We start from the raw sequence: 24,773 nt of genomic DNA on the forward strand, positions 1-24,773 counted from the left end.
CGAGAAAATATACATTAATTGTGACACAATTTACGGATTGTGAGATTAGAATGAAAGAAACGATAATCAAGAACTACCTCAAAAAGAGGTATATTATTTAAATTAGTGAAATCCCGTGGTTTACATGTTTTGTAAACCGTTGATTAACATATGAAACATGTAAATGAGCATAATATAGTTGCTACAACATATAGATTTACACTCGTTCTTCTTATAGTGGTAAGTAACTCAATTATTAAAGATTAATTATCACTTATCAGATTAATGTGTCATGTGTATGTGATGATTTGATCATAAGGGATGAAGAAAAGATAAAAGAGCATAATATGATAGAACATAAGAGAGAGGGTACAGCTAGGCAAATAAGCCAAGATATAATTCCTCTGTTTTAGTCATCTAATTTTTATCAGTTACCTTATTTTGGTTATTGTCATTAATGTAGTTTATCCCTTTTTAAACCTACGGACCAGATCTTTGGTTTGAAATCAGTATTCACTTTACAGCTAGTCAGCTAGTAATCAAGGTTTCCAAAATAAGCAATAGAAATCAAACATTACCAATCAAAATAATCAAAATTCAATATCATTACATGGAAATAAATCCCCATAAAAATAAGATTCTCAACTACAAATATAAAGTTCAACATACAAAGATGCTATTTCCATATAAACATCGATATTTGTGTGTATATATAGATGTGTAATTACGTGCATGTGGGGAAGATTCTAAGACGACGACCTCTGTCAATAACTCTTCTCTCCTCTCTCTCTTCCTCTTCCTCTGGTTCAGTTAGTGGTTCCTCTCATCCACAATGATGGACACATACCACAATCCTTCGGCGGTTGAGTTGGGTGACACTCCCGTGAAAGGCGTCGACGAGGATGGTCGAGAGAAGAGAACGGGAACATTTTTTACGGCCAGTGCGCACATAATCACGGCGGTGATAGGCTCCGGGGTGCTGTCGTTGGCTTGGGCTCTAGCACAGCTTAGTTGGGTGGCAGGAACCATCATTTTGGTCACTTTCGCCGTTATTACTTACTACACGTCCACCTTTCTCGCCGACTGTTACCGTTCGCCGGACCCCATCACCGGAACTCGCAACTACAGTTACATGGACGTCGTCCGAGCTTACCTTGGTATGTTTTTATATCAATAACTCTAAAAAATCATTTTTGTGTCTTTACCGCAGATTATTCAGTTTTTACAGACAATTATTTTCTGATGAACATCGACTTTGTTAATTTAATATCATTCAGATTTTGCATAATTAGACTTGAAGATGTTTTTGACTCTCTTCCATTTCTGTCACACAAAATTAAAAGAAAAAAATCTTATCTAAACATATTTAATGCTAAGTTGAAATTTTTTTTTTTGGTAGAATGCTAAGTTGAAATTTTGAAATCTATAGTAATTGACTCATTTCAACATTTTTTTTCTTTTCTTACAGAACATTATTGTTGTTGAAAAAATAAATGATTTACGTTTTTTTATTCTCTTCTTGGGAAGATATGAATTGATTGTCAAAAACTTAAAAAAAGGAAAAAGAACTACGAAAATATTAATTCTTTCCGAAATTAGTTAATAAATTTTATGGACAATCTGTATTCTGTAGGATTGGTTACACATTCAATTCAATTTATCCCATTAAATAATGTTATCAATAAATTCGATTGCTGACCCTCCAAAGAATTTTGAATTGAAATGTGGGATGTTTAAAAACTTTGCCTTAAGACCCAAAAGAATGATTTAATTAAGAGATTAAAAACTTTGACAGGTGGTAAAAAGGTTCAGCTATGTGGACTGGCACAGTACGTGAATCTCGTTGGGGTTACTATTGGTTACACCATCACTGCCTCCATAAGCTTAGTGTAAGTCACAGCCTCACAGGCTTCTGATTATTTTATTTTGGATGGTTACAAACATGTTGTGGATAAAATACTGAAAAGGTTTTGGTTGATGTCTTTTTTTTTTTTCGTTAGAGCGATTGGGAAATCAAATTGTTATCATGACAAGGGAAAATCAGCGAAATGTTCTGTATCGAATTATCCTTTCATGGCGGCATTTGGGGTCGTCCAGATTATTCTGAGTCAGATTCCTAATTTTCATGAACTCTCTTTCCTCTCCTTCATCGCTGCGGTTATGTCCTTCTCTTATGCGTCTATTGGAATAGGCCTAGCCATCGCCAAAGTAGCAAGTACATTTTCCTTTCTTTATATTGTTAAAACATTTCAGATATTAGTGTGTAAGCAATATATATGATTCTTCAAAGTGGACACTAACCGTGAAAATGGTATATAATATGAAAGGTGGCAAGGTTGGTAAGACAGAGTTGACAGGCACAGTGATAGGTGTGGACGTAACTTCGTCTGAAAAAGTGTGGAGAATGTTTCAAGCGATTGGAGACATTGCCTTTTCATACGCTTTTACCACTATTCTCATTGAGATTCAGGCATGCCTTCTATCTTATATTATTCAGTATTGCTTTCATTTTGCTTTTTTTTTTTTTTTTAAATTGCATTTTTAATTTTGGTCAAGAGTATGGATCTATTGATGCTCAATTAAGTCTTTTTATTTTTTTATTTTATTGTTTTTAGGACACACTGAGATCAAGCCCACCAGAGAACAAAGTGATGAAACGAGCAAGTCTTGCTGGAGTCTCAACCACAACTGTTTTCTACATCTTATGTGGTTGCATCGGATATGCTGCATTCGGGAACGCAGCCCCTGGTGACTTCCTTACCGAATTTGGTTTTTACGACCCTTACTGGCTCATCGACTTTGCCAATGCTTGCATTGCTCTCCATCTCATCGGTGCCTATCAGGTATATATAATTCACTAACAAAATAAATATACATAAGTGTCTAGCATTTTATAATTGTCTATGTTCATTAAAACTCTCATAAATTCTTAAGGCTCTTCGCTATTACAGCATTTTCAAGATTTAATATTTCAAAATACTGTAGAAGTAGAGTTATTAAAACTACTCTGTTTTTTTCTTGTTTTATCCCTATATTCTTAGGTGTACGGACAGCCGTTTTTCCAGTTTGTTGAGAGCAACTGCAAAAAGAAGTGGCCTCAAAGCAATTTCATCAACAAAGAATACTCGTCAAACATACCTTTGTTTGGAAAATGTCGTGTCAACCTCTTCAGACTGGTTTGGAGGACATGCTATGTGGTTATGACAACAGTTGTAGCAATGATATTTCCATTCTTCAATGCGATCTTGGGTTTGCTTGGGGCACTCTCGTTCTGGCCACTCACAGTTTACTTTCCGGTGTCAATGCACATTGCGCAGACAAAGGTTAAGAAGTATTCTCCTAGATGGCTGGCCTTGAACCTCCTCGTAGTGGTTTGCTTGATCGTCTCGTGCCTTGCCGCTGTAGGATCCATCATTGGCTTAATACGTAGTGTCAAGGCATACAAGCCCTTCAATAATTTAAACTAGTGACTTGTGATCTATGTGAATTATTTCGAGCTAAATATTTAGTATTTATCCAAATAATGTTTCGTGACGCTCTGTTTTCGGCCATGTTAAAAATGTCAGAATGCTAATTGATATATTAGTATTCACAGTGGATGTTTGAGTGAGTCCCATGAGATATTGAATTGGTTGCTCATAAAGCTAAAGCTTGTCTGAGCCAGACCCAAAAACATGAGTCTATGACTGTAACACGCCGCACTGACCATATATAATATCAATAATTGGACAATATAACATAATTGGATAAGCTAGCCACACAACTGTAGAGAGACAGGTACAAGCGTTTCGTTGTCTGGAAGAGATAGCAAAATAGGTTGCGAAAGTGATAATAGTTTGAAGAAGATAGATTTCAGCTTCCCAAATTAGTGTGGTTATGTCAATTTCGAGTTATTATTTTTATATGATTCCTTAATAGAATTGTCGGGGAAATGTTGAAAAGAGACGCACACAAATTGTGTCATTTATTTGGCTTGGTGTGTCCCACATAAGTTGCTATCATATCTTATGTATTGAAAGGAGTTGGGCAAATAGACTAATAGAGGATCAAGGCAAGTTTGGTCCTTCATAACGTTTCTTACTAGCTTTCTCTATTCACTCAAATGCATTTATGTGCTTCTTCCTTACTCTGCAACTTGTTTACCAAGTCCTTTTCAAGGTTTTGTGGGTCGTAAGTCACTTAATGGGGTACCATCATAACCGCTAAGAAACCAATTCAGTAGCATTCGTTTAACCAAAACAATTGCCTTGCGCTTACCTAACTATAGCCAAGAGACGCCATCCAGTAATTCTGGTGGTTCGTCTTCACAGTCCTAGTCGATTGTTCAATTTGCTGTTCCAAATACCTCTTAAACTATTTAGTTATTTATGTAGATAACAAATAGAGGAACTTTATTCAGTTAAGTTCGAACCAAAGCATTCATATTTCATGACCTTACTATTTTGGATAAAGAAGAACAGTCAAACAGGTTTAAATGCAGTTGTAGCACACACATTTTTGCAATAGTCCTTGTTCATCTTCTCAACCACTAATACAAGCACAGTTTGTAACTAACTTGATTTCAGACCAACTATAGTTAATTGACTTCAGTCCCACCACAAACATTGAATATCCAACAGATAAATGGGGCGGGGTCAAAGCAAATCAAGCAACAATCTCATGTGTTTTGTTACATCAAGAGATACTAAATTGGAATTTTCTAATTTATACACTTACATAATCAAATCAAAGGCAAAACAAGAGTGATCAAGAACCTCACTCGTAGAACCCAAACCCAAGGAAAAAAAAAACACCCAATACGAACCCACACAGACACCAAAATAGAGAGAAACTCACTATGTACAACCTCTTTTGTTAGTGCCTTACCGGAAGTTTTTTTTTTCAAAAAAAGAAAAATCACTCCCAAAGGCCATTGCGTGACTCTAAAGATTCCAGAAATTAAAAAAAAAAAACAAAAATTGAAAATCCTTATCTTTTGCTTCAGCTCAACGACTCATGGCAAAGCTCTTTCCTCATCCGTTGATTAAACAATCTGCAAGCATCCATACTAAGATCAATGGCTGCAGAGAGCGCCACGTAAGCAGCCGCGTCTTCCATACAGCTAACGTGCTGCACACTAACCTCTACACAAGGCTTACTACATTTTCCTTCACCTTCCACACTTGCTGACATCACAAACCCTTTATACACGTTCCACGGCCACAACCCGTATCCGTAATCACCACTCCCTCCTTTCGGACTATTAGCCGGCGATGCTCCACCACCGCTTCCGCCGCTCCCACCTCTACGGCTTCTCGATCGGTACACGCCACCTGTTGGCGACGATGAAGACGACGAAGATCCCAATTCTATCGAGAATTTCCCACCTTTGTGAGAACTTATGGTTGACTCCGCAAGCACGATTCCTGCGCCGCTCGATCCGTCTGGGATGAGTTCGAACCTGTAGCCAAGACCATCAGTAGCTCCGCCGCGTTCCCGCCATGCCTCAAGTCTCCCCCACGGTCTCCAGGTGCAATCTCCAGGACGTAAGATGAGCCACGACCCCGGGTTTGACCTGCTCACACGATCGCTTCCAGGAGATGCAACGAACGGAGTCACTATTGACGCCATGGCCACCGGCGAACCGGACAAGTCATGGACCGTTATGGACCATCCTTTTCTCTCTTTCCCGGGACGTTCTCTCTCGCTCCCAAACGAGTTTAGCCAGCTCCGTGGAACACTTGTGTCCGTCGGCAACGATCTGATATATCAAAATATCATTTAATCAACTTTTATTATTAATATCTAACCATGTGAAAGAGTAAAAGTGGTTAAATATCATAAGAGTAAAGTTTATACTAAGAATAATAAAAAGTGGTTAGATTAAATATCATAAGAGTAAAGTGTGTTTTTTTTTTTTTTTCCAATGGATCTGTACTAAAGCAAAAAAATTAAAACCAAGGAATGTGATTTTTAGTAGGGATTACACAATAATAATCTATGGCGTTGGATCTTATTAAAGCGTTATTCAGATTTGATTCCTCGGGAAAAGAACATAATTAGGAATTTTTTCTTTATTTTTAAAACGATACTCAATTTCCGAGAATTAAGGTGAAAAAATTGATTTGATTTTGATTGGATTTGAAAACTGACCTTGATCTCTGAGTACGATCACCGGTGTGCCGGAAACTGAATTTGCATGTGAAAACCGGTTGCCGGATATTGCCTTGAATCTGAACGACTTGAGGACTACATTCAGGCTCACCGTCGAACTGAAAAACGAATCTAGGATCAGGCTCCGCCTTCACATTCAGGTGAAACTGAGCCGACGACGACGATTTCCCAGCTCCTTTTCCGACTGATATCCACCCGTTGTGGAAGACGCACGGTTTCGATTGCGTACCGGTTAGATCCAACGGTACGGAGACTTTCGCCAGGAGACGACCGGAGTGTACACCGCAAGCAGCGCCGGCTCTTCCCGTGTAGATCAAAATCTTAAGGCACGGCTTAGAGGCGAAGATAGATCTGGAAGCTAACCGTTCGATATCGGAGCTACTGAGATGGAAAGTGGCGGCTAGGGTTTGGATCTCCGGGAACTGAGTTGTTTCCAGAGGAATGTACGGGATTGCGGCGGTTTGCGGCGGGAAGTTTTTGAGTTTGATTTTACAGAAGCAAGGAGAAGACGAAGGGTGGACGACGGAGCTCGTCGTCTTCGCCGCTAACGGAACTTTCAAAGCTAGATTCCCGATCGTGAGACGGATGAACGGACATGGATCCATTTCAAATCGCAACAAGAGAGAAAGAGTCAATTAGGGGTTTACAGAGAAAAAAGAGAGAAGAAAATGCCAGCTATGGGGTTTAGGAAGAGCGACGACATTAATGGCAGGAACAGTTCTGGAGACGACGACGATGACGACTTGGAGAAAATTTTAGGCGAAAAGGAGGTGACGGCGATAAAACGCAGCGTTTAAAAGGCGCCGTGCTGGGGATGATTATTATTCACGACCTAACCATTAGAGGAAGCAGTCGTCTTCTTCGTCCTCTCTGTGTGTGTATGGTTTTTAAGTGGAAACACTTATTACATTTTCTTCCCATTTTTGCATTCCCTCCTTTGTTTCCCCTTATATTTTCTAGAATTGTTCATTACGTCTTTTATTTTATCAGAAATTCAAGAATTGTACCAAACCTTTTTAATATAGTTTTTAACCCCTCCTAATTCACTGGTGTTTCATATATCCGGTTAAGTAACTTTCCCGTTTTTAACCCCTCCTAATTCACTGTTTCATATATCCGGGGTTAACGTTCGAATATATGACAGTTACACAAATTTAAAGATCAAATGAGACAGTTTTCGTAATGTGTTTGGAGAGAGTTTGATATTATATTAAAAGGATAAATATTAGATTCATTTATAAATGAGAATAAAATTAGAAAAGGTTGTCTGCTAAAACTGCTTTTATTTTGTTAGTAGCCTAAATGTGGCTAAACATAAGGATTGGGTAACTTTGCTGTTAATGTGACGATAATATAGTACGAATAACATTTTTTAGAAAACATGTACGAAACTACGAATCATAAAGGACAAAATACGAAATTAATAGTTAGTTGAGGGGGTAGAGAAAAGAAAAGAAGACATTGGAGCACAGCTGGGAACAGACTGGCAAAGAAGTGCCAGGTCGGAGAGAGGTTGACGTATATATTTTTATTTTTATTTTTTGTTCTCTCTGTTACCACCTGATCAGTGACCAACCACACAAAACATATAGGGGGCTCCACTTCTTACAATTACCAAATTATCCTTCGTGCTTACGTGTACGTACGCACGCAGCTGTGTGTTGTGTTATTAATCGGGGAATCTTTACGCCTCTATGCGGAACTCACGTTTTTTTTTGGTGTCAGTCAGTCTCTCATAGTTTTCTGGTATTGACACAACAAACAAAAAGTTGTAAGAGTTTGTCCTGACAAAAAAAAAAGAGTGGTAATCTCGAATTGTTCACTTGTAACTTGTAAGTGTATTACCAAAAGTATAAAAAAAGAGTTGGTAAACTTCTTGACTGTGTCCATCTCCAACCATGAAGTGTTTTGTACTTTTGTTCTTGGTTAGTTTTTTTTTTTTTAACACAAAGTACTACTCTTGAATTGTCTCTTTTTGTGGGTGTGATCATCTGTCTAACCCAACTTTTCTACATTTCTATATTTGTGTATAGTAGTAGTATGAGATTTGTAACGTGTTTAAACTTCCGAGGAACCCCATCATTTAAATTTCATATTGATTAAATTGAAGTCACAATTTTCTTCTACCCCAAAGGTAAACTCGGCGTTATGTTCTTCCAGTACTTTTTAATTAACTTTCGTACTCTTTTTTTTTTATAAATACTGGCCATCAAGCTAAGAATGCAGTTTTTTTTTTGGGTTTTAGTATGCAAAATTTTTCTAAACAAAATAAAAATTAAATAATGCGGGTCAACAAAATAAAAAAATAAAGAAGAATTCTTTGGGGATTGGGCGAGAGATATGCGTGCACGTTTACGACAAATTAGATTCAATTAAGTAAGTAGTACTACTCCTCCGGTCCTCCCCATCGTTTAGATAAGTAGCTGAACGAGGATCGTGGATGATAGCTGTATTCTTATTTTATAATGGCAATTTTAAATAGAGGATGAAAAGGCCTTCTTCTTCTTGCATCATCTTCATACACACACGTGCACTTATTTATAAAAAATCAATGTTACAAATTGTACTAGTCCCATCAAATTATTACACAAGCCCATCATAATAATTCAAAGCCCAATTATAAACCCACTTGAATCAATGACACTCTCGATTCGATTCGGCGGAGACTCCAACTCCTTTGTTGTTGTACTTGTCGACACCAAAAACAGATTCTCCGGTGGTTTAACGGAAGTGCGAACCACGTTCGTGTTTCTTTTTTTTTGAGTGTCAGTCTCACAATTTTCCTGAAAGAAACTATTGGGTAAAGGAAGGAAGAGCTAGGAGGAAGATGAAGGCGTTAGGGTATTGGTTAATGGTGGTTGGTTCACTGAGACTAGCTTCCGTTTGGTTTGGTTTCTTCAACATCTGGGCTCTTCGTCTCGCTGTCTTCTCTCAGACCACCAGTTCAGTTCTTCTTCTCCCTCTCCCCTTTAATTTACATTTCAAGTTGTTCTTAATTGATTTCATTACAGTGTTTCATGTTATTTTTTGTTTTTGTTTTTGCTCTAGTTACTTCAGATTTCTTCTATGATCTAGAAAGTCATTGCATATAGAAAGTCAACGATTTATGAATCATATATATATAGTCAACTTGATATTTTAGGAATTATGATTCTTTGAACATATTCATGTTCTTCATGTGTTTTGTTAATTACCAAGTTGAGATAGTTGGGATTGAAAGCAATGCTTCAGGAATTAGTACTAAAGCAAATTGAAGCAATCTATCCAAGAAAGATATGCAATCTTAAATGTTGTACAAAGAACCTTTGTATGAAGTTGACCACCATGAACCTAAATGTCAGGAAGGGGAAATTACCTGGATCTAGAATTGGGTTGGCTTTGATAAGAGTTTACAGAGTCCAATGCATGACTTTTTTTTCTGCATTTTCTTTAAAGTAAATCAGTGTCCTGGTGAAGTGTATCAGATGTATTAGAACATAAGCAACTTGATGCATAACGTAGAGGTATTAGATAATAAGCAACTTGATGTTTTCCTTTTCCTTTTGTAACTTGTCTTGTATGAGTTTGCCAGCTTTCAGCGATAAAGAGAGTGTTATGAAACATTGTTCTTTTTCATGTGATTGTCAGGTCTTGTAGATGTTTAGTTTATCATATCAGATAACACAAAGTATAATAACTCTGCATCATCTTAGCAACTTGAGAACCGGAAACAAAAAGGATTTATCTTGAATATACTAGTTTACATAGTTAAAATCTCTTGTTTTAGGTTTCTCACGCGATGGTCTTCTTGGTTCACAAGAGTCTTGTCCTGTGACTTAAGATGTTGTTTTTATTAACTGTTTTGCAGTGAGTGAAGTTCATGGACGTACATTCGGAGTATGGACACTCTTGACCTGCACTCTCTGCTTTCTTTGTGCATTCAACCCTGAAAACAAACCATTATACTTGGCTACCTTTCTATCATTTATCTATGCCTTATGCCATTTTCTGACCGAATACCTCTTTTACCACACGATGACCATCGCAAATCTCTCAACTGTGGCCTTCTTTGCAGGTATATGATCATCACTCACTCTTGTATTGAATCAGTCAGTGTAAGTTGTTGTATTCACCATGCGAATGATCTATATATACTGTGTTTTTTTCAACAGGCACATCGATTGTGTGGATGCTCGTGGAGTGGAATTCCCTTGAACAACCACACACCAAACTTTCATGATGTTAGTCTGAATGCCTGTAACCAAGTCTTTTTTTCTTTTTTTTCTCAAAGTTGGAATCATCAGTGACTTTTTTGCTCGATTCCTAAAGCTGTTGCTCATTGTTTCATCTTAATCTTTTGAAAATATTTGATGGAGTCTTGAACCTGATATCTCTGGTCGAATTGAAGTATAAGAATACAACTCATGAATTTTCTTTCTGTTCTTTTGCTTTTGAAACAGAGATTTGAGTTTAGTGTATTAATGCATTTATATGATTAAGCAATCTATGGTCAACAGAGTTAAGATACAGAGGCCTCTCTTTGGCTAGGCTAGAACATGGAAACTATCTCTTGCATTTCCTTTTATTGATTTAACCAAAATAATTCTACATGTCATTTTATGATGACAGAATTTTGATAATACGACTGATATATGTTACCCTTAGTGAATTTAACTTGTGGGGAACTTGCCATCTTCCTATAATTACAACCCCTATGGCTCAAAATTGTCAATCATGTGTTGTATAACATCTGCTCCAGCTGAATTGATCATCTTTGTTTTTACCTGTAATGTTTTCCAAATTTGGGTATGAAGGTTAATATTAATAACAATGATGACGATAATGACAACACCATATAAAAATGATGATAATGGTGTGAAAACTTGCCTGAATGGTATTGTGAGCGAGAAATCTTTGCAGGGTTCCTCTGAAACTAACATCAACTCGTTCCCAGCTCACTTTTGTTAATTCTCTTATCATCTCCTCTGCAAAAAGATTATTTAGTACGGTCAAGGGAAATCATGTTGAGAAACCCGAGACCGAGAGTGAGAAATTGATTTCCCACTGAACTAACCTTCCATATCGAAATTCTTGAACCCGTTTGAATTGCTACCTGATTGATCTTCCTCATGGTTACTTGCAGTATCCGATGGTTCAATGTTCACAATGTGAGGATACTTCTCATTGACTGGACCGCGTTGAAGCTGTGAAGATCAGAGGTGAGACTGATTCAGCTTAACACACAACATTACAATATCAAACACTGAAAGGTTATTACCTTAGGAAGCTCGTTGCGACGTCTGATAGACGATGTGCTCCACCCCACAAGGTCTAAGAACAAGGGAGGTTAAGGTTTCAAATACTTGGCAATAGCCACAACACACATTGTAAGATAATAACCAACAGTTTGTAAAGGCCTAACGAAAGGATACGGTCGAAACTTGTATTTGCATAAGCAATACGCCGCTTGAAGCAACGCAAAGCAGAACTGTTGACAAAAAGTAAAGGAAATGTAATATTAATAACTTAAGAACTCATTTGAACTATGCAAAGCCTAAAAAGTTTGTATTAAGGAAAAAGAAACAAAGGAAGTGAAAGAACTTACATGAATTTAAGATCTCTAGAATCACTAACCATTCGGAGGAGTAACGGAGGCTTTCCATCATCACTATCAGCCAGAAAAAGATGTTTTCCCGTTTTACCAAGACACCAGGACATACGTGTAGCTAATCTCTCCAAAGTGTGAGATCCAGAAAACAATGGAACCTAATGCAAGTCAAAATGCCACCCATTAACCAAACTATAAGTTTACATGTTGCAAAATTGTACAAATTGTATAAACTCAGCATCAAGGTCTAATTCATAGTAGATACAGATGCATAAGAACAATAAGATCTCAGTTCTGATCTAAGCATATTGATAGCATATTCAAGTGAAGAAACTTAACATAGAACTGGTCCTAAATAACCTGCTTATGTCCTCTTGAACCAAGGTGTGGCGTTGCAGAAGTAATAAAATACATAGGCTCCAATCCAGCGATTCTCTCTTTCGGTTCCTCAATTGGGCATGTATCACCAATGTCCTCACTGTTTTGTGGAAGCTCTTCTCGAGATTCTTGCTCATAAAGACGTCCGATAGCATACCTAGCAACCAAGCCACCTAAGGAATGTCCTACAAAGGAGATCTTCTGGAGACTTGGGTGACGTTTGATCACTGACCTAACCTAAAACAAAAGAGACTTAGAATATTACTTCAGCTGGAAAAAACTCAAGAAAAGACAAAGATAGTAACTTGTACATAAAAGGATATAGCCGAGAGGAAGACAGTTTAAAACATGAAACAGAAACACAAACCTCTTCAGCTAATCTTTCTCCCATAACATCAACACCACTAAATGTCTGTGTAGAGTGGTTGCGTTTACTGCCTGCAATGATTGGTAAGTGATCACAAGCCATTCTCTTGCAAAAATGTAATAGCAACTGTGGATAGAGAGAGAGAGAGAGAGAGAGAGAGAGAGAGAGAAGAAGAACTCACAGTGAACGAGGAGACCCTGAGGATACGTTTTGAGCATCTGCTTAGCGGCGAATCTCCAATTCTGAGCACTGTACCCCATTTCTAAATCAGAAAGACCGAACAAAATCAAGAAGCAGGACAAAGGAAACTAATAACAGATTGTCAGAACCTGCCAATGAGACCGTTGACCATGACGACTAGGTGAGTCGGCTCAGTGCGTTCGCCAGGGAAATCAACAGTAAAATCGACGTTACCACTCTCGTCTGATTCAGCTCTGAGACAACCCATCCAATACGTCTTATTCTTCTTCTTCGTCTCTTTATCCCCACTCTTCCCGCTTCTCCTCGTCTTCTTTGACCCACCACCGGTTCCTTTAAGATCACTACCAACAACATGCATATCTTCTTCTGTGTTTCTTGTAATCGCGCAACCTTTTTCTTCCATTATCACGAAACGAAGAGAGAGCAACTCAACGAAAAATGGAAACTTTGAGCAAGATTAATCAAAAGGTTTGGGAAGATTCGAGGTCTCGCTTGGGGGTTTTTAAAAAAGTTGAAACATCAAATTTGGGTCAGAGAGAGAATAGTTTCTCAGTCGTTATAAGACGAAAGGTCCCCTACGGCAGTAGTATTGTTGTCGTCGTTGAAACGCCATTGACATTTTCTTTTTCTCTCAGGCAGCTCAGCACATCTGAGATTTGTCACCTTTTATCTAGAACAACAACATGTGTAATAACATGTTTTTTAATTTAAAAAAAGTAACCAAGTTTTGTATTAAATGAGCCCAAAAAATGGACAATGATTTATTTATAATTGCAACTTTTAAAAAACAAGCCCGGCCCAATTAGTTTCAAGTATNTTGGGCCCCCCCCCCCCACCCAAGTGAAGAGTCAAACCACAATTTTGACTTTTTATTTTAATGAGAAACAACAGAGAAAAATCAAATCTCTTCTGATGAATGATTGTTGGACTTCTCCTTCTTCGGCTATTCATCTTCTTCTTTCTTCTCCCTCCTCTCTCCCTCTTCTTCTTTCTCGATCAAAGGTGAGATTTTTAATTGACTTCTTCTTTTTTTTTTTTGGGTTGACCCATTTCATCAATTTCATCTAGAATTGTTTGGTACGTGTTGATTCGAATGATAATCTGCAATCTGCATTTAGATTGATTTCTCGTTTACTCAATTTTTTTTTTTTTTTGTTGCAGTACAGGCGGCAACACAGTCATGGCGGATCCTAATATCGTTGTGAACGGTGACTTCTCTGCTGGGATTGAATCTTGGTATCCTAACGGATGTAAAGCGTTTGTTGTTTCTTCTGACCCTTTTAGCTCAGAGGCAACAATGTCTGCTGATTCCTCCAGCGGTGGCTATGCCGTTGTAACTAATAGGAGAGACACTTGGCAAGGCCTTGAACAAGACATTACAACCCGAGTTTCTCCTGGAGTTACTTATACTGTATCAGCTTGTGTCGGTGTGTCTGGTCAATCAGCTGAGGTTCTTGCTACTGTGAGGCTTGAGCATGAAGACTCGCCTACCAAGTATTTGTTCATCGGAAAGTACGGTTTTTGAATGGTTATATCTTTGGAGTTTGGACTTTGATTGAAAATTTTGTTGATAGTCCTGATTGAATTGGAACTTAATTGCAGAACATTTGCTTTAACAGACAAGTGGGTTGATCTTGAAGGAACGTTTTCCATATCAAATATGCCCGACCGTGTTGTTTTCTATTTGGAAGGTCCACCTCCAGGGAAAGATCTCCTTGTACGCTCAGTTACCCTTAGATCATCCACTTCAAGTGATGTCCAGGTAAACTGTATGCCTTTCCTTACCTGCCTTTGTCCTATGCTACTTGACAATTTGAATAACTCGGGTAGAGCAAGGCGGTTATTAGAGTAGATAAACCTTTAGATGAGTGATAGGTGAGTCATTAGAGACTCAGATAGAAGTAACAATCATGCGTCCAAGTTTTTTCATTATGTATATTTCTGGTTGTTTCAGCTGGTTGAAGTAGAGAGAAGTTAGCCAAATGTTAGAAGTTCAAAATGTTTCATTAAAGCATTATATAGCTCTCCGGGATCATCTGATTCTAAACTTTATATTCCAGATTACAAGAAACAGCGAGCTTAACTAGTCTTGTTTTAACATTTTCTTGTGGCTTACAATTTCACTACAGGATACCAAAGATAACACAGAAGATTCCGGTGTCTTTCCTTCTGCTTTGAATATCATCGAGAACCATGACTTCTCTGATGGGTTGTATTCTTGGAATGCCAACAGTTGTGATTCATTTGTTGTTAGTAGCAACGACTGTAACTTAGGATCATATGCGGTTGTTAATAACCGAAGTGAAACCTGGCAAGGACTGGAGCAAGATATCACAGACAGAGTTTCTCCTGGCTATTCATATAAAGTTTCTGCTAGTGTTAGTGTATCTGAACCTGTTCTAGGGTCGGCGCAGGTCTTGGCCACTTTGAAGTTAGAGCATCAAAGCTCAGCAACGGAATTTCAAGGAATTGGAAAGTAATGGAACCATTTCTTTGTAATATATAGTCACAAGAAGACCCAGAAATGTTGACATTTATAATGTTTTTATCTGCAGAACTGATGCTTCGAAAGATACTTGGAAAACTCTGGAAGGCACTTTCGTACTGTCAGGAAGACCTGACCGTGTTGTATTCTTCTTGGAAGGGCCACCTCCTGGGATCGACCTTCTTATAAAATCTGTCACCATCCATTGCGAAAGCGATAATCAGTTTGAGGTAATGTGACACAATGTGGACTGTTAAAATAGAGAGACCGAAAGTACATTTACATGATCAATCTATTAGCTGAACCTAGTTTCTTCTTTTCCTTCTTAAGATCTTAAGATGCTGTTTTCAGTAGTTGAATATGTTTCTTCACTTGTCTTATATGCAGAGAAGCCGAGAATTCTGCCCAGCTCCTGAATATGATCATCACATCTTCCTAAATTCAAGCTTTTCCGATGGCCTCAATCATTGGTCTGGAAGAGGGTGCAATCTTATGTTACATGAGTCTTTAGCTGATGGGAAGATACTACCGCATTCTGGAACGTGTTTTGCTTCTGCATCAGAACGCACACATAAGTGGAGCGGAATCGAACAGGATATAACAGAAAGAGTCCAGCGAAAACTCATTTATGAAGTATCTTCTGTTGTTCGTCTATCGCATAGCCAACACACATTGCAGGCCACTTTGTATGTTCAATACCTTGACCAACGTGAAGAATACGTAGGCATTTCCAGGTGAGGTTCTCCATATGGTGTCTCTTTTTCTGATCAACTGTGAATCTTGCCACAAATGTTGAAGAAAGCTTTGTTTCCTTTTTAAAGTGTTCAGGCACAACGCGATGATTGGGTGCAGTTAAAAGGAAAGTTCCTCTTGAATGGATCTCCAGCTAGAGCAGTTGTATACATTGAAGGACCACCACCAGGGATTGATGTTTTTGTCGACCATTTCGTTGTAAAGCCTGCAGAGAAAGACACTCCTTCAGGACGACCATATATTGAGGTTAACACATCTTAATGTTTCGTGCTTTCTAATATTAACGTTCTCCTTGTGTTTAATGAATCATATATTGTTTCTATTTTGCTACAGAATCATGCTTTTGGGATGAACATTGTTTCGAATAGCCACCTAAGCGATGGAACAATCGATGGTTGGTTCCCTCTTGGAGACTGCCTTTTAAAAGTTGGAGAAGGCTCTCCCAGGATATTACCTCCACTGGCTAGAGACTCACTTAGAACAACATATGGATATCTATCTGGAAGATATGTGCTCGCGACAAACCGAAGTGACACATGGATGGGTCCTGCTCAGATGATAACTGATAGAGTGAAGCTGTTTCTAACATACCAGGTTTCAGCTTGGGTTAAAATTGGCTCAGGAGGAACTACCAGTCCACAGGACGTAAATATCGCACTCAGTGTTGATGGTAAATGGGTTAATGGAGGAAAAGTTGAGGTCGATGATGGCGACTGGCATGAAGTTGTGGGTTCATTTAGAGTCGAGAAGCAAGCAAAAGAGATTATGGTTCATGTCCAGGGTCCTNGAATACGTAGGCATTTCCAGGTGAGGTTCTCCATATGGTGTCTCTTTTTCTGATCAACTGTGAATCTTGCCACAAATGTTGAAGAAAGCTTTGTTTCCTTTTTAAAGTGTTCAGGCACAACGCGATGATTGGGTGCAGTTAAAAGGAAAGTTCCTCTTGAATGGATCTCCAGCTAGAGCAGTTGTATACATTGAAGGACCACCACCAGGGATTGATGTTTTTGTCGACCATTTCGTTGTAAAGCCTGCAGAGAAAGACACTCCTTCAGGACGACCATATATTGAGGTTAACACATCTTAATGTTTCGTGCTTTCTAATATTAACGTTCTCCTTGTGTTTAATGAATCATATATTGTTTCTATTTTGCTACAGAATCATGCTTTTGGGATGAACATTGTTTCGAATAGCCACCTAAGCGATGGAACAATCGATGGTTGGTTCCCTCTTGGAGACTGCCTTTTAAAAGTTGGAGAAGGCTCTCCCAGGATATTACCTCCACTGGCTAGAGACTCACTTAGAACAACATATGGATATCTATCTGGAAGATATGTGCTCGCGACAAACCGAAGTGACACATGGATGGGTCCTGCTCAGATGATAACTGATAGAGTGAAGCTGTTTCTAACATACCAGGTTTCAGCTTGGGTTAAAATTGGCTCAGGAGGAACTACCAGTCCACAGGACGTAAATATCGCACTCAGTGTTGATGGTAAATGGGTTAATGGAGGAAAAGTTGAGGTCGATGATGGCGACTGGCATGAAGTTGTGGGTTCATTTAGAGTCGAGAAGCAAGCAAAAGAGATTATGGTTCATGTCCAGGGTCCTTCTCCTGGTGTTGATCTTATGGTTTCAGGTCTACAGATTTTTGCTGTTGATCATAAGCCACGGTTGAATTATCTCAAAGCACAAGCTGATGTGGTAACCTACGAAAACATATTACTCGTTACATGTTTGACACGAAAAAATTAAACTTCACACCAATGCTCTATCTCTGTTATGCAGGTTCGTAAACGCAATGTTTGCCTCAAATTCTCAGGTGTAGATCCTAGCGAATTGTCTGGCGCCACGGTGAAGATCAGACAGACACGTCACAGTTTCCCACTCGGGTCATGCATTAGTCGGAGCAATATAGATAACGAAGACTTTGTCGATTTCTTTCTTAACAATTTCGACTGGGCAGTGTTTGGTAATGAGCTGAAATGGTACTGGACAGAGCCAGAGCAAGGGAACTTAAATTACCGGGACGCAGACGAGATGCTCGAGTTCTGTGAGAGGTACAACATAGAAACCAGAGGCCATTGCATATTGTGGGAGGTAGAGTCCGCTATTCAACCTTGGGTCCAACAGCTGAGCGGTTCCGAGCTAGAAGCAGCGGTTGAGAACCGTGTCACAGATCTTCTTACCCGTTACAGTGGGAAATTTAGACACTACGATGTGAACAACGAAATGCTTCACGGATCATTCTATCGAGACCGACTAGGCTCTAATGCAAGAGCAAAAATGTTCAAGGCCGCACACGAGTTAGACCCCTCAGCGACTCTGTTTCTGAATGAATACCACATAGAAGATGGGTTTGACTCGAGGTCATCCCCCGAGAAGTACATAAAACTCGTACACAAGCTGCAAAAAAAAGGTGCACCCGTGGGAGGAATCGGGATTCAAGGACATATAACCAGTCCGGTAGGTCACATAGTCCGTTCTGCTTTAGACAAGCTAAGCACACTCGGCTTGCCAATATGGTTCACAGAACTTGATGTGTCCTCGATTAATGAGCATGTAAGAGGTGATGATCTCGAGGTGATGTTATGGGAAGCGTTTGCTCACCCAGCGGTTGAAGGTGTGATGCTTTGGGGATTCTGGGAGCTGTTTATGAGCAGAGAACACTCACATTTGGTGAATGCGGATGGTGAAATTAACGAAGCCGGGAAGAGGTTTCTTGAGATTAAACGAGAGTGGTTGACTTTTGTGGATGGAGGGATTGAGAATGAAGGAGCATTGGAGTGTAGAGGTTATCATGGGAGTTACACACTGGAAGTTGTTACTTCAGAGAGCAAGTATGTGACGAGCTTTGTTGTTGACAAAGGCAATTCTCCAATTGATGTCATTACAGATCTTTAGAGTTTCATTGTAACATTGGTAAAGATACAAAGCCCTTCCCCTTCTCTTTGTTTTCTTGTGCAGATGACTTCACTGAAATCATATTTCTTCTATACTTGTGTTACTTACAGCGCAAGAACTAAGCAACTTCCCTTAAGTTGAGGCTCTGTTCAGAAAACACAATCAAAGTAACTCATATTTGTTGTAAAACACTTGTGGACTCTATAGACCGGCCTGCTCACAGTCCGTTAGGACATGGCCATTCGGCCCATATACCGGTCCGCGCATGTACGGCCCATCGGCCATTGCTTTACGGCCCATGGCCTATGTTATATACTCGATTGCTTTATGGGCTTTAGCCCTTGTACTCCTATTATATATATAGTTGTAACCTCGACATTAATCAATAAGACTAAGAGATTTCACTTCCTAAATTCTCTAGTTTACAACACGTTATCAGCACGATAGCCTCTAACCCTAAAACCTAAAAACAGCCGCCGCTTCCCAAACCCTAAGGCAGCCGCCGATCTTCTTCTCTCTTTCACAAACCCTAAACCATCTTCGTTCTTGCTCCCATCCGAGATCAAACCCTTTTCTGTCCGAGGATCTCCTTGTTCACGAGCATACCTTAAGCTCGTGATCAAGCTTCTATCGGCAGCTTGATCGAGATTTGTGGTTCGAGTTCGGGGGTGAGTTCATCTGTTCGCGGTTCGTGATTCCGGACGAGAGAAGTACCAAGCGGTTCGTAGGAAGCCGTTCGTGATCCGCGGAAGCAGTTCGTTGTTCTGTCCGCGGAAGCTGTTCGTTGTTCTGTCCGCGATTTCTGTTCGTGATCCAGTTCGCGGTTCTGTTCGTGATCCAGTTCGCGGTTCTGTTCGTGATCTAGTACGTGGTTCTGTTCGTGGTCCGTGAGCGAGGGAGAGATTAAAACCGAGGTCTGTTAGCTCCCGGTTCATATCCAGTCAGATCCAAATCGGTGAAAGGTAAAATATGGCCGAACCCTCTTAAAACCCTATGATCCGAATTTGGACTTAAACATACAGAACCCTAAGACAAACAAGTACACAACCAACAAAGTTTAAGATCTCTAAAACCTAAAACTTAAAACCTGTTGGCGTTTAGGTTGTTAGATTCCTTGAGAATTAAAACCAATTATATTATGAATGGAATTTGGTTGTTTGCTGCTTGTTGTGATGCATAAGAACCTAGAAATATTTTGTTGTTTAAACATGTTCTAGGATATCAAAACCGGACCATCCATGCATCATATTGAAAAACGGATCATGTATAAAGATAGGATCTATTCAAGCATAAATTGTTCATGTAAATTTCGGCTGCATGAATCATGTTCTAGGATTGTTAAAACTCAAAACCGAATTTGATAAGCTTGAGTTAAGGGTTGAAAATTCCGATTGAACTAAAACTTTTGTTAAATTCCTATAAACTTTAAAACATAAAATCGGAAATTAAAACTATGATTAGGATAAGTTCCTAATCGGTTATAGTAATTATCTAAAACCCCTTAAAACAATATTCACTAAATCCTAGAGAGAAAAGGAAATTTAAGAAAAAGGAAATCCTATCTAGAAAAAATAAGGAAATTGTTGCATGCATACATATTTGATTTTGTTGTCTTTGCATGCATGATTTTAAACCATACGAAATCCATTATAGGCAAGGGCATGTTTCGGTCTCAAATACCGCATGGCCCAGGGCATGTTTTCGGTCTCAAATACCGCATGGCCCAAGGACATGTTTCGGTCTCAAATACCGCATGGTCCAAGGACATGTTTCGGTCTCAAATACCGCATGGTCCAAGGCATGTTTCGGTCTCAAATACCGCATGACCTGAATAAATGTTTGTTGCATGATTCGGTCTCAAATACCGCATGCTAACTATCGGTTGTCTACATTATATGCAGATGGCGAATCTTAAAAGCCTAGACTATCCCATCTTGCAAGCTTCTGGAAAGAACTACTTGGAATGGGTCAAAGACACCGAAATCCACCTAAGGTCCAATGGCCTAGCTGGTTGCATTGATGAGGAAGTTGAGAGCACTGACAAGAAAAAGAACAAGTGTCTCCAACATATGCACCATCACATTGCAGAGAGTCTCAAGAGCCAGTACCTCTTCATAGACAATCCACTCGCCCTTTGGACACAGCTTAAACGCCGTTACGGGCACCAAAAGACGGTGCTCCTTCCAAAGGCCGAGTTTGATTGGAAGAACCTAAGGATCCAGGATTACAAATCCGTGGAGGAGTATAACTCTGAGCTTTTTAGGATTGTCTCACTCCTTAGGTTATGTGAAAAAGAGGTGACTGAAAGGGAACTGATAGAAAAGACTTTGTCTACTTTCAGCCCTAACAATAGAGTTCTTCAGCAACAGTATCGGCATCAAGGCTTTGCCGATTATGGGGCACTCATTGAATGTTTACTGCTAGCTGAGCAGAATGATGAGTTGCTGCTGATGAACAGTGCTATGAGACCTCCCGGTACAGCCCCATTACCGGAAGCAAATAAGGTTGATTTGGGAAAGAAAACTACAATGGAGTCTAAGGAGCCAAAAGCGCCCCATGAGACCAACTATGTCCACAGAGAAAGACAATACGGCCAAGGCCGTGGTGGCAGAGGACGTAGTGGCCGTGGCGGCCGTGGCGGACAGGCCGGCCGAGGAGGCCGCGGACGTGGTGGTAAGGGCCGTACGTCCTTTAAACCACGTACCAAGGTTAAATCGGTCTGCGACAGATGTGGTATGTCAAACCACTGGTCCAAGACTTGTAGAACTCCCAAACACCTCATTGATGCATACCAAGAAGTTCTAAAGAAAAATCCGGAAGCCAACTATGCGTACATCGATGATGAAGGAGACTTCGATCATGAGAATGACGACTTGCTAGAGACTTCCGATTGCCTTCAAGATGATGATTGATTTTCGTTTTAATGCGGTTTAATTTCAATGCTTTTATGCTTTATTTTCCTTTATTGTATTGGATGATTATTTAATTTAAATGCAATGGTTCTTTTATTTTATAATTGTCCTATTAAAATACAAAATTATGTCCTATTTATAGAAATGGCCAAGGACATGAGTGAACTAGTGGTGGACAGTGGATCCAGCCACACTATACTAAGAGACAAAAGATATTTCATAGATCTCAAAATGAAAAGTGCAAATGTTAGTACAATTGCGGGTATAGCCAACATGATAGAAGGCTACGGCCAGGCTCACATTTTGTTGCCTAACGGCACACATATTGAACTAAGTGATGCCCTATACTCACCCAGCTCTAAGAGAAACTTATTGAGCTTTAAAGATATAAGATTAAATGGCTATCATGTTGAAACCAAGGGTGAAGGAACTAAAGAATTCCTATACATTACTGAAAATGTAAACGGCCAAAAGAAGGTCCGAGAGACTATACCCGCACTAGCCACTGGTTTATACCATGCTAAGATAAACATGATAGAAGCTAACATGGCTAAGCACAAAATGTTCACTGAACAATTCACTCTATGGCATGACCGGTTAGGCCACCCGGGTTCGAACATGATGCGTAAAGTAATTAAGAGTTCAAATGGGCACAACCTTAAAGAGAAAAGAGTTTTCCCTAAAAATCTCACTTGTGTAGCATGTGCACAAGGGAAACTCATTACAAGACCATCACCAGTAAAAGTCACAAAAGAGACTTTGCATTTTCTGGAAAGGATACAAGGTGACATATGTGGACCAATACACCCACCTTGTGGGTCGTTTAGATATTTCATGGTTATGATCGATGCATCAACCAGATGGTCTCACGTTTGCTTGTTATCCACAAGGAACCTAGCATTTGCTAGGCTGTTGGCTCAAATCATAAGATTAAGAGCACACTTTCCAGACTTTCCACTAAAGACTATACGTCTAGATAATGCTGGTGAATTTACATCCCAAGCGTTTAATGATTATTGTATGTCCATGGGGGTGAGTGTGGAACATCCTGTGGCACATGTCCATACACAAAACGGATTAGCTGAATCCTTCATTAAACGTATACAATTAATAGCTCGACCATTGTTAATGAGATCGAAGCTTCCTGTGTCGGCTTGGGGACACGCGGTCTTACATGCAGCAGAACTCATACGCATCAGGCCATCTAGTGAACACATATATTCACCATCCCAATTATTATCGGGTCAAGAGCCAGACTTATCCCATCTCAAAACATTCGGTTGTGCCGTTTATACACCCGTTGCTCCACCACAGAGAACTAAGATGGGACCTCAAAGGAGGATGGGAATATATGTGGGATATGAGTCTCCCACCATAATAAAGTATCTTGAGCCATTGACAGGAGATCTATTTAAGGCCAGATACGCGGACTGTCAATTCGTTGAGTCCGAATTCCCTACTATAGGTGGTGAGACCGGCAAGCTGGTCAAAGAATTAAAATGGAATCAAACATCCTTAAATTGGCAAGATCCTCGAACTCTAGCATGTGATGCAGAGGTTCAAAAGATTATACATTTACAACAGCTAGCTAATCAATTGCCAGATTCCTTTGCTGACCCAAAAAGAGTAACAAAATCGTACATACCAGCTTGCAATGCACCAGTACGTATTGATGTTCAAAAGGAACACAATAAACAAGTTGCTACAGAGTCTAAACCACGTTTGAAACGAGGTAGACCGTTAGGTTCCAAAGATAAAAATCCTCGAAAGTCTAAAGGTGCAAAACAGACCGAGGTTCAGGGAATTACCGAAAAACCAGACATGGCCGCGGAAATAATTAATGTACCAGGTGAAGTTCAGGACGCTGAACCTCAAGAACCTGAAGGAATTGATAACAATGAAGTATCAATCAATTACATAATATCTGGAATAAAATGGAACCGGAAAAATGTCGACATTGATGAAATATTTATAAACAAGGTAGCACTTGAGATAAATGAGGATCTAGAACCCACATCCATATTAGAGTGCACTCAAAGTAAAGATTGGCTTAAGTGGAAAGAAGCCATTGATGTGGAGTTAAACTCTTTAAAGAAGAGAAGTGTGTTTGGTCCGATCTTAAGGACGACACCTACCATTAAACCAGTTGGACACAAATGGGTCTTTGTAAGAAAGAGAAATGAGAAAAATGAGATAGTGAGATACAAAGCACGGCTTGTAGCACAAGGATTCTCTCAAAGACCCGGCATAGATTATGAGGAGACATACTCCCCTGTGATGGATGCAACGACTTTTAGATATCTAATAAGTCTGGCCATAAGAGAAAATTTGGATTTACGGTTAATGGATGTTGTAACCGCCTATTTATATGGTCCACTGGATAATGAGATTTATATGAGATTACCAGAGGGTATAGAACATAAATGTTCAAATGGTACTCGAGACCAATACTGCATAAGGCTAGACAAATCGCTTTATGGACTGAAACAAAGTGGTCGAATGTGGTATAACCGACTAAGTGATTATTTAGCTAAGAAAGGCTATAAGAACGACCCAATCAGTCCATGTATATTCATAAAGAAGTTTGCAAACAAAGGATTTGTGATAAGAGCAGTTTACGTGGATGATTTAAACATCTTCGGTACCTCTAGGGAAATCGCCCAAACTGTAGAATACCTCAAGAAAGAATTTGAGATGAAAGACCTAGGCAAAACAAAATTCTGTTTGGGATTGCAGCTTGAGTACGTAAATAATGGGATCCTTGTGCATCAAAAGGCATACACAGAAAAAGTACTCAAGAGATTTAATATGGAGCAAGCTCACCCATTGACTAGCCCAATGGTTGTTAGAAGCTTAGACTTGGATAAAGATCCATTTGCTCCTAAGAAGGCCAATGAAGAAATTCTTGGACCTGAAGTGCCTTACCTCAGTGCTATAGGAGCGTTAATGTTCCTGGCCAACCACACTAGGCCGGACATATGCTTTGCCGTGAACCTCCTAGCAAGATATAGTTCTTGTCCAACTATACGGCACTGGAATGGTATTAAACACGT

The 24,773-nt window shown here is 39.4% G+C and overlaps 5 protein-coding genes across 6 annotated transcripts; 3 read left to right on the forward strand and 2 right to left on the reverse strand.

Moving 5' to 3' along the window:
* LOC104768286 (amino acid permease 8-like) lies at positions 671-3,546 on the forward strand. The gene is made up of 6 exons (XM_010492217.2): positions 671-1,136; positions 1,775-1,868; positions 1,980-2,194; positions 2,307-2,449; positions 2,595-2,822; positions 3,021-3,546. Exons 1-6 carry the CDS (start codon positions 812-814, stop codon positions 3,444-3,446), a joined length of 1,431 nt encoding a protein of 476 aa, XP_010490519.1. The 5' UTR covers positions 671-811; the 3' UTR covers positions 3,447-3,546.
* On the reverse strand, positions 4,624-7,057 carry LOC104768341. Its single transcript, XM_010492291.2, has 2 exons — positions 6,112-7,057; positions 4,624-5,719 (listed from the first exon to the last, which is right to left on the reverse strand). The coding sequence occupies exons 1-2, from the start codon at positions 6,735-6,737 to the stop codon at positions 4,960-4,962; spliced, it is 1,386 nt and encodes a 461-aa protein (XP_010490593.1). The 5' UTR covers positions 6,738-7,057; the 3' UTR covers positions 4,624-4,959.
* On the forward strand, positions 8,775-10,550 carry LOC104768352 (ergosterol biosynthetic protein 28). The gene is made up of 3 exons (XM_010492302.2): positions 8,775-9,074; positions 9,980-10,186; positions 10,284-10,550. The coding sequence occupies exons 1-3, from the start codon at positions 8,960-8,962 to the stop codon at positions 10,349-10,351; spliced, it is 390 nt and encodes a 129-aa protein (XP_010490604.1). The 5' UTR covers positions 8,775-8,959; the 3' UTR covers positions 10,352-10,550.
* Positions 10,662-13,330, reverse strand: LOC104768363 (putative lipase ROG1). 2 transcript variants are annotated; one of them, XM_010492312.2, is made up of 10 exons: positions 12,794-13,330; positions 12,646-12,713; positions 12,465-12,535; positions 12,080-12,334; positions 11,717-11,877; positions 11,544-11,599; positions 11,390-11,442; positions 11,186-11,315; positions 10,999-11,096; positions 10,662-10,895 (listed from the first exon to the last, which is right to left on the reverse strand). In XM_010492312.2, the coding sequence occupies exons 1-10, from the start codon at positions 13,066-13,068 to the stop codon at positions 10,824-10,826; spliced, it is 1,239 nt and encodes a 412-aa protein (XP_010490614.1). In that variant the 5' UTR covers positions 13,069-13,330; the 3' UTR covers positions 10,662-10,823. The 2 variants fall into 2 exon arrangements, with proteins under 2 accessions (XP_010490614.1, XP_010490622.1); XM_010492320.2 differs by having other exon boundaries at positions 10,840-10,895; positions 10,995-11,096.
* Positions 13,558-19,136, forward strand: LOC104768378. Its single transcript, XM_010492330.2, has 9 exons — positions 13,558-13,667; positions 13,827-14,177; positions 14,268-14,427; positions 14,795-15,141; positions 15,221-15,380; positions 15,538-15,884; positions 15,972-16,149; positions 17,063-17,608; positions 17,693-19,136. The coding sequence occupies exons 1-9, from the start codon at positions 13,582-13,584 to the stop codon at positions 18,806-18,808; spliced, it is 3,291 nt and encodes a 1,096-aa protein (XP_010490632.1). The 5' UTR covers positions 13,558-13,581; the 3' UTR covers positions 18,809-19,136.

Source organism: Camelina sativa, chromosome 3 (assembly GCF_000633955.1).
Source record: "Camelina sativa cultivar DH55 chromosome 3, Cs, whole genome shotgun sequence".
Taxonomy (NCBI): Eukaryota; Viridiplantae; Streptophyta; class Magnoliopsida; order Brassicales; family Brassicaceae; genus Camelina; species Camelina sativa.